The sequence below is a fragment of the Nymphaea colorata genome, chromosome 1 (assembly GCF_008831285.2).
Source record: "Nymphaea colorata isolate Beijing-Zhang1983 chromosome 1, ASM883128v2, whole genome shotgun sequence".
In the NCBI taxonomy this organism is placed as follows: Eukaryota; Viridiplantae; Streptophyta; class Magnoliopsida; order Nymphaeales; family Nymphaeaceae; genus Nymphaea; species Nymphaea colorata.
The window spans coordinates 24,479,224-24,489,225 of NC_045138.2; the positions used below are offsets into that span (position 1 = coordinate 24,479,224).

The 10,002-nt window shown below is 39.0% G+C and overlaps 1 protein-coding gene across 3 annotated transcripts; it reads right to left on the bottom strand.

Moving 5' to 3' along the window:
* Window positions 1-390: 390 nt before the first annotated feature.
* On the bottom strand, window positions 391-7,378 carry LOC116259382 (protein STRUBBELIG-RECEPTOR FAMILY 3-like). 3 transcript variants are annotated; one of them, XM_031637186.2, is made up of 17 exons: window positions 7,227-7,378; window positions 6,458-6,606; window positions 6,197-6,326; window positions 6,027-6,098; window positions 5,708-5,773; window positions 5,527-5,598; window positions 5,357-5,428; window positions 4,894-4,965; window positions 4,748-4,813; window positions 4,535-4,603; window positions 3,998-4,377; window positions 3,471-3,829; window positions 2,428-2,702; window positions 2,101-2,239; window positions 1,882-2,021; window positions 1,086-1,242; window positions 391-974 (listed from the first exon to the last, which is right to left on the bottom strand). In XM_031637186.2, the coding sequence occupies exons 2-17, from the start codon at window positions 6,555-6,557 to the stop codon at window positions 840-842; spliced, it is 2,304 nt and encodes a 767-aa protein (XP_031493046.1). In that variant the 5' UTR covers window positions 6,558-6,606; window positions 7,227-7,378; the 3' UTR covers window positions 391-839. The 3 variants fall into 3 exon arrangements, with proteins under 3 accessions (XP_031493046.1, XP_031493052.1, XP_031493037.1); XM_031637192.2 differs by having other exon boundaries at window positions 3,471-3,823; window positions 7,135-7,355; XM_031637177.2 differs by having other exon boundaries at window positions 7,135-7,354.
* Between the last annotated feature and the right edge of the window lie 2,624 nt (window positions 7,379-10,002).

Below are 10,002 nucleotides of genomic sequence, written 5' to 3' on the forward strand. Positions count from 1 at the left end.
ACAAATTCAAAAAGCTTGGATGCAAAAGCAGCACATATATGGAATCGAAAACAAAAACAAGCATGAAAATCCTACCATAACAGAAGTTACCTCAAAGGAGTCCATGTTACATAAACGTTACCTGACTGCATATCCTTGCTCCCATTCAATAACAAGTTAAAATTATCTTCGTTAAGAGAGACCTATTTATCTCTTACTTGGAGTTAGGACGATGATAACTCCACATTTCAAGGGAAACTTGGACATGTTATGACGGAGAAAAATGTCACCTCTACCATTTTATTTGCTGGGAACCTTTTCCAGATTTCAAACATAGACCATTGATAACAAGTACTAGAACTCTTCAAACGCACAGCGAGAGAGAGAGAGGTGCATAATTTAGAAAAAAAATAAGAAACAAGAAATTCTAATTTATTAGTGGAGTCTTAGAAGTTAAAGGTGCACCTACTACAATCAGCATAGCTGGATACATAGAACCAACGTAAAGCCCTTTATCAGTATTCGAGGCACATCCAGATAAAAAAGAATGTGACGATAAAAAATAATGAAGAAGATAAAATTGAATGTCATAAAATCAATCAGTTCAGAGGAAAAAATGAAGCACCAATCATCCGATTGTTACCAACGAATGCTTCCTCTGGAGTCTGGTCCAAAAGTGGGCTGTACAGTTGATTGTTGCTCGGTGCCATGGCCTATTTATGTAGCATGGCAATGGCACAGCAAATGGAACTGGTCAGCTGCTCAAGTGTGATTAGAAAACTGAAGAGTAGAAGAACAACCGCAGAAGCTTCAGTTATAACTATGCTGGGTCAGGAAAACTACATGCAGAGAAGCTTCATTTATAACTGTGCTGGGTCAGGAAGACTAGTTGAGGAATCATCACATGATTGCCTTGAAGATGCAGACTCTCTCTTAGTCATGCGCACGAGGGCTTGAACAATCTCAGACATTGGTGGCCTAAACTCTGGCTCCGGCTGCAAAATCAAATTCAACTGGTGACTGACGGTACACCCAACTTAACAGCTTCAAGGAGATCTACATTATTAATGGAAAATCCAAAGCATCCGAAGGTACAACATACTCACCTGAAGACACAATGAAATAATGTCTGCAAATCGTGACAATGACTTGACAGAGTAAACACCTTCAAGAGCAGGATCAACCATTCCTGATAATGCGTCAATGTCATGAAGCTGGGGAATTGCCCACCTTACCAGAGATTGCTCTGCTCGTGGACGTCTCCTAGTTATATGTGTAAAACTAAGATCAGTGAAAGTGCCACAAAAATCGAATTCTGTAAGGGGGAAGGGTTTTTTTTTCCCCCCCCCTTAGTAGCATATCAAACGGAATGCTGTAAGAATGATGAGGATTTTTTTCTTTCAAGCAGTGTATTACTATGCTCATTGGAAGACTTTAACCACCTCATAGTCGAGAAAAAGCCAACTTTACTAATAGGTCATACAACGACCTCAAAACCTAGGCTGTCGAAGCTGTCCTGCTGTGACATGAACCATGATCAAAAGTGATAAGCCCTTGGACTATATAAATCTTATAAAAGCAAAAAATAATGTTTCATATGCTTACCACATCTCTACTGTTTTCATCGTGTTAAAGTTGAATAATGGATTATTCCTAGGTTAGTCTGCAACATTCTCATGCTCATGAACTGAGCTGACTGACTTGTGACTATCTTGAAAATTTGGAAGTGTTTTTAAGACGATTAAACCTATTAGCATCATATAAAAGGCATGCAACACACATCTATGTGATTAAATCTATTAATTGGCAGCTACAGCTAGTCCATGCAAATAAGAGGATGTAATACCACACTGTCACATGGTTGAGCATTACAAAGCCCTCTAAGTGCTCTATAATACAAACCTGTCCAAGGGCTTTCGACCTGTCAGAAGTTCCAACATCACCACTCCAAAGCTATAAACATCACTCTGAATATTATAAACACCAGACATTGTGTACTCTGGTGCCCCATAACTAAATGAACCTAGCATATGTGATGAGACCTGTAACAGGCAAAACTCAGAATCCGTTTGAGGAAATTATTGATAGAAAACTCCACATAATCAAGATGAAGTTTGCTACCTGACTAGCACAAGAACCTGTATATATGGAATCCAGACCACAGTCAGAAACATGTGCAGAAAAATCATCATCAAGAAGAACATTAGCAGACTTCAAGTTCCGATGAACTAGTGGTGGTTGACAAACCTCATGCATATACCTTCATCCAAACAGGTAAGTCAAATTAAGGTTCACAAAATCAAATTGATGAATCAATTATCAGATTTACAAACTGCACATAGAATTAACCAACACAAACTACTTGATGATACGTGCACTGCCACACACACACACACACACACAGAGAGACACACAGAGAGAGAGAGAGAGAGAGAGAGAGAGGAATACTCCAGAGCCCGTGCGACACCAAGAGCCAGCTTTATTCGAGCATTCCATGGCAGTATTTTGTTATCTTCATCCATTAAATGGAGTGCATCATGCAGGGTCCCATTAGTGCAATACTCATAAACTAGTATTCTTTGTCCATGCTCTACAGAGTATCCCACAAGTTTATTTATATTTGCATGATTCAATTTGGAGACAGTAGAGACCAGCTTTATAAATGCTTCATCTGCATGCAACATGGTTGTTGTTGACATGTCCAGCTTCTTAACAGCCAATAGCTGGAAAATAAATTAACAAATATGAGTGAGAGAGCATACAATATGATCACCGATTCACCATTATATGTACGAAAAAGATAAAAGAGAAAGTAAATAAAAGTATGATTTGAGGAGAGCTAGAATCAAGTGGGAGGTAATGTTGTTTGGCAACAAATTCATTTTAGTTTCTCAAACTCATATCTTAGGCAATGACAAAATTTTAACAGTTTTCAACATTGGATAGATTTCTGTAACACAGCATCAGTGATAACCTCATAGAGGCACATAGTAGTCCATAATGAAATATTTTGGGTTTGGTCCTTCAAAGGATGACACACCATTATGCTTTTGTTCCTTGCATTAATCCAATGACTAATACAATTGCTAGCAAAGTCCAGATAGCTTCAACAGCACCATAACACTATTTCTTTTGTGCCTCTATTTTGAGGACAGCATTTGTGATCATTTGTAACTTCCCCTTACCCATAAAAATCTGTATAATATGCTACAGTTACAAGGTCTAGAATCATTTGCATAATGGCATAGATGTGAAACAGAAGAAGTAAGTTTGCATTCAAAAGGTTCTTCACATTCTTTTCAACTCATAGACCAGTTGACCTTTGCAGTTACAGGCCCCAAACCTGACTACATTTTTTACCCCAATTGGATAACATTAAATCATGAATGTCCGAAATGTATAAAATATCCAGGGCCAGACCAAAAGGTATAGTCAATGTTAAGATCTCAAGTACATTTATACTGCATTTAGGAAAACAGAATGAGCCATACCTTTCTATCAGGGAGCTCTGCCAAATAAACGCTTCCCAAGGAGCCTTCACCAATTAAGTTTTCCTGCCCAAAACTTTTTGTGAATTGTTGAAGGTCTGAAATTGTAAAAGATACAACTCCGGGAACTGGAACATGTGGCTTCTGTGGTTTTGGCTCAGAGGACTCCTGAGGGCCAGGACCAGTGTAAGAAGCAACACAGGGTACATGATAAATTTGTTTTTCTGATTCAAGTCTCTGGTCAGGCTTTTCTCCAGTACTAGGAGGTGTAGTCTTCTCAGCAGGAGGAAGCTTATAAGTGGCATCTACCTTGGTCATTTCAATCACGTGGTTCATCTTCCTCCTCACAACTCCATCTGTAGCTGCCAAAATACCCAATATAAAAGTAAGTATAAAAACTATTACATTGGTAAGAAAGAATTCACCAGGATCAACTGAATAGAAAAAGCAGGTGAATAGAAATAAAGGATGATCAACTGAAAAACAAAAAAAAGAAAAAAAAGGAAGCCATTCATGAAGTCAATAACTACCTTTCACAATGTCACAGTCTTTTTGCATCAAAGCCTCACTTTTTGGATGTTTTTTTTCAGGTTCTCTATAGGTAGGTACCTTATCTTTTCCCTCATATCTACTTATGACATCAGGTCTGTCTCTGAACCACGATACACATATACAAACAGCTAAAATTACTACACCAATTGCCAAAAGTATTGCAAACACCAGCCCAACTGTCCTGCCGGTGGTGAAGAATCTGTTAACACTCAAACTGTGGGATTTTATACTCTGTGATGATCCTTCTGAATTATTCTGGGGAGTAACTGGAGTCGCTGGCAACTCAGAGAAGAATGGGGATGGTGGTCCTGTTGGTGATGCCCCAGGAGGAGTTACATTAAATGGATTTCCATCTTTACTGCATGAAAAAATTAGTAAATCAGATAAATAAGACAGACAATGGTAGTTGGTACATGACATTCTTTTCACAAAAGTGTCGAAGCAATCAGGGCATAAAGCTATAAACACTTCCAAGATTGTAACATCTTTCAGCAATCCAAACAAGAGCACAAAACCTGAAGTTTGGAATACTGCTGAGCATCTGTGGAGGCACTGGTCCAGAGAATTGATTGTTCTCTATGTTCCTATCTTGAAAAAAAAAGTTCTACTCATGAGAAGTTTCTCAAAATAAAGTGAGTAAACATAAAATGATGCCTTGGTAGGGGAAACTATGAATCCATAATAAAGAAGGCAGAAGTTAGTAAAATAAGATAGTAAAGAGAGCATACAAATTTTGCAGTTTCAGATCTTCCAAGACATCAAGAGTTCCAGATAGCTGGTTATTTTGCAACTTCCTGTGACATAATATATCATCTAATGAGTAAGTTTCTGCAATGTGGGTATATGAAACATCCAAAAGAAGAAAACTCCTCACAATGTAGCCAAAGATGACAAATCGGCAAAAGTGGCTGGTAGGTGATCACTCAAATTGTTTGATGAAAGATCCCTGCATAGAAGCATAAACATGTTCTCATAAATATTTATAGGAGGCAGTGGTAGGAAATTAGGAATTATGCTAAACATCATTGGTGTTCTAATATGGCTAAACATCTCCTATGCAGAATTTCTCTACACAAAACATTAGAACAGGATGGGCTTGCCCATGACACTCCCTTTTGTCTCATATTACAGCAACAAAGCAACCAACTAAAATGCGTTGAGGTTAGAAACAACATGGACCAAAAACTTTCATAGAACAGCTTGAGGGGCACATGGCACCCAATCAGACAATTATATTGGGCAGTCTGACATCTCCAAAATGATCCCTCTTGGATGGTGTATAATGTAGGTGCCTGATGTATTTGAGTGTGTTATGCCAAGCAAAAGAGATTACTCACAAGTTTATAAGACCACCAAGGTTTTGGAAAACATCCGGAATCGGCCCTGTTAGGTGATTCATGTTGAGCGACCTTAGTAAACAAGACAAGAAACAGCTTCAAGAAACAGTTTCAAAAAAGAAAATTGGACAATGGAGGTATTAAGTTTAAAGAAAAACCAGAAAACAGACATGTCTGTCAGAAGAGTTAGTTCTCCTAAGGTGGTTGGGATGCTTCCAGTAAACTGATTTGCGGAAAGGAAACTGCAGGGCAAAGTAAGCTTAAGTAGTCAATTAAGAAAATCCAACTGCAATCAATAACAAAAATTTCAGCAACTGCCAAGAAAAAAAAATCCATGCAATTAAAACATACAGCCGCTGCAAATTAGGAGGAAGGTTGTCTGGAATGCTCTCTCCAATCTGGTTATTGCTCAGTTGCCTGGGACAAACTCATTATTTATTGGCATCATCAGAAAGGTTAAGGAGGACACATGATTCAAACTTGTTAAATTACTGTTGCAGATATCATAAGGCCAAATTCTAGAGAACAGAAAAACGAAACACACGCTAAACAGAACAAATCCAGTAGTAACAGAAAATGCAACAAACGAAGGAAAATATAAAAGTACAAATTTAACAGAAAACGGAAAAGAGAGAGAGGGAGAGAGAGAGAGATTGGCAAGAATCCGCACAGTGTTGTAAGTGTGGTAAAGTTTCCCAGTTCATCACCAAGCCGTCCTCCCAGATTTGCGGCAGTAAGAATTCTGTCAATATAAGCATCAATTGAGATACAGAAGAATTTCTAGAATTACTAACTAAACTTTCAACCCAGAATAGTAAAGCCTTCAGAAGGGAACCATACATTTCAGTTATATTGGGTCCGGTGCATTGCACGCCCTGCCAATTCTCAACACAGGGATCTCCACCAGAAGCAACCCATCCGGGAAGTGGGGGAGAGCCTAGTGCCGTGTACAAACTGTTGATTGCAAAAACTGCACATAATAGAAAATCAGAAAAAGGAAAAGTATTAGGTGGACCAACAAAGTGGTAAGGGACAAAAAGAAAGGAATTTGTATTTCCCAATCGATGCTTGCGAACTTAGAGGATAAACGGTGAACTTAACCATGTTGGACATCAGTGAGGCCAGCCGAGGTTGGCAGCACCGAAAAGAGACGCAACACAACAAATGCCAGCCAAACTGTTTTCAAGTGCGCATTCTCCATCAACCGGGAGATTGTTCTTACTTTGAACTCTTTAAACTTGTACAAATTTCTGAAAAGAAAAAACAGACAAACCAAACTGAATCACATAACATGTTACATTTTTCAAAAGCGCAAGTAAATTCAACGGGGGGACTAGCACAATCAACAGCAGGAAACATCCATCGAATGATTTTATAGATGCCTTAGATAATTCTAACTAAATTTTATAATGCGAACTAGAACTCAGATGGAACAGTGAGAATCCTCCGAGTGAACACAGCTCTGCCACAAAACAGGAGCAAAGGATAAAATCCAAACTCAAGCGCAGCAATGGAGGCCTCTTCAGAAAAGAAATCAACAACAAGAGATTGAAAAACCATAACAATGTCCAACATTATTGAAGTAACCACTCAGAACCAAAAATGCGTATGAGCACCATTTACCAAACTCGAACAGAATCAAAAGAAGCCCAAAACAGAAGATCTCGACTTTCTAAGGCCAAAGCAGAACTGCATTTAGCTGAAAAACTAGAAACTCCACTGCAGAAGGAAAACAAATCGCAATTGGAGATCCATATCAAATCTGGGGGCATTCTTACTTAAACCAGCCGATCGACCTCAAGAAAGTCAGAAAGCACAGGAATCAAACGAACGGCAACGAAGGAAGCGCAGAACGGAACGAGCAGTGAACCTTTTGGAAAAAAGAAGAAGAAGAAGAAGCGATTCTCGCGCTTCCTCGGATATCTTCTTTGCTAAGAGAGAGAGGGAGGGAGAGATCGACAGAAGGCTCCGATTACTAAGCGGACATTATCAGTACGGAGAGCTCTGACTTCCAATATATTTTAAAAGAATTTCAGAATTGAAATCATTTGTTATTTCCTCACAAGTATGAAATCGCCCCTACGTCGGAGAATAATTAAATCATCGGCCGTCCAGATGAGGTCCTTTCTTTTCCAGAAGTCGTCGTCGGTGGCATTTCCATTATTTTTTCCAGATGCAAGGGCAATAAATTAGATATGGTGGGTTCACTGGGAGTGGACTCCGTTGGGTCGATGTCGCTGGGAGCTTTCAATGGGTCGGATTTGACTCATTCCACGCACAAGCCGGATCCGGTAGAACCCGATCTCGGGCACAAATCCAATTGGGTATTTGGACCCGGATTCAGTTGTATTTTCCACCTAGGATAGAACCTGACATCCGCTTAAGTTTCGCGTTTGGATCAAAATCCGGATATTTAAATTTGGTTCTCTTGGAAAATATCTGAGACGAACGTCCAACCCGAAACATCACTTCAGGTTCGGATCAGAAAGAATCCGGTTCGAGTCCGATCCATTGACAGCCTTGCCTTTGCCTTTGAGTTTTCACCTTTCGCTTTTCACCACCTTTCCGGTGAGTTCCTTTTTTGAGGCAGAACTGAAGCGTCCAAGCGAGAAACGCTGACGTGTTGATAAATTGTATTGTTATCGTCTCCGGCGATCCTTGTTTGGTAGATCGAGGTCGCTGTCAAGAGAAGCCCGACAAAGTTCCCGAACTCCGCTTGGAAGTTTGTGGTTTTCGCAGAGTTTCAGAAATCCAAGCCGCCTTTGGCCTTGGAATCCACGAGGGGTGACCATCTTATTGGTTTTCAATCTAATAGTTTGGATCAAGAACATAGATCCAAAACCAAAACATTGTTTTGGTTCTAATTCCATTTTGCTTACCAACATTTGAAGGAAGGTAGCAGTGACTTTGGAAAACTTATGAAGTTCACTAGATATTGGCGATAATCACATGGGTTTTACCAACTTAATGTGTTATTAAATGATTTTTTCCTTCTGGATTATCGCCATTCTTGCCTTTGGTTGAGCTTTCTTGTGTTGTTAAGAAACTGAGATTAAATTTTAGGGGTTTAAGAACTTGGTCAATTAGGGCATCTGTTAAAATATTTAACTTCGATTGGCTGGTTTAGTGAAACATGCCGTTGGAAGCAGTAAAACTATTTATTACGGCGCTCTTTGTTGCTTAATTGTTTGTTTAATTACCGAACAAATAACAGCGAGGAGGAGGGGGAGGGTAGGGAGCGGAGGTGGGGCCCACGAGGCATGTGCTTCGAGCAGGGAGCAAATGCGCCGCGCAATGCTTACGTCCTTATCGTGTGGACTTTTGTGCATAAAGTATGGGTTTGGGCCCGACCGTGGATCTATGTCCTACTCTGGAGTGCCGGCAGTGGGTCAGGGCTTTAGGACCGACTGGACCTAGTCTAGTCTGGATCTGATCCTGATGTCATTTTCCCGGAAAGAAGTGAAAATATGTTGGATTTGGATCCGGATTATAAATTGTAATAGTAGTTCTAAACTTAGGGATGTGACAGCGCAAGATGTTAGAGGAATTTTTATTTTTTGATCTCAGTATCGAACAATCCACTTTTGAGAAAAGGAATCGATCCTATATATGCAACCCCATCGCTATCCGGATCATGACATTACAGATCCATTCAATTACGGGTGTGGATTTTATTATGGTCAGAAAGGGGGTTGGAGTTGTTTATGAGCCAAATTCTCGACGTTTGCATTATGTGTCATTCTTTGTCTGGTCTGCTTTAGCTTATGCAACTTTGACATTTCAGTTCATGTTTGCTTACAAACTGGTGCCCATCTCTTACTCAAAGGGCCGTTTAACAAACAGATGTTTCTTGAACCTATTTCAATTTCGTGATATATTTATAAAACATTAACAATTTTTTATTATCACCAAAATAGCCTCAAATTGCTTTTAAGAAAGTATTTGGTAAGAAAAATGTTATGCTGTTCAAATATATTTTTTAAAAATAAAACAGTGTGCTTTTTGTTCAAGAAAATATGATATAATTATGCATATTTCCCAATCAAATGGCAAACACAAGTGTACAAACACGATGTTATCGGAACATCAGTCCGAGTGGTTAAGAAGGTCAAAAAAAGTCCACACAGTCTCTAAACCAATGGAGACGGGTCTCTGCTGACATAGAAGGAAAATTTAAAGAAAAAAAAAAGTTCCACGTGAAAAAAAAATTTTAACAATAAAAAAAACTGTGCATAATAAAAAAGTCCACTCCACCTCTTGTGCATCTTCACTTCACCTTTGTAGCGAGTCAATTTTCAAATATTCTTTTATTCGTTTTCTTTTAAAAAGTTTCGATCATGTGCACCCAGTTGTTATGGGCATGCGGGAGAGTGGGTCTAATCAGTTATTCATGCTCCCAATGCTAACATTGGTACATTATGAATGTAGACGGGGTTCTGTTATATATGATATACGCGTATTTGTTCTGGTTATTTATACTCTTTTTTTTTTGTTTTTCTCTCAATCATTTAATGCATATGTTAACTTATATATATATTTTGTGGAAACTTATAACTAACTCCAATTAATTATATAGTTATGCCCATTTGGTTGGATAATTGTAAACTGAAGTCCAATCCAAATGGGAATTGGTTTCGGTTGCGTGA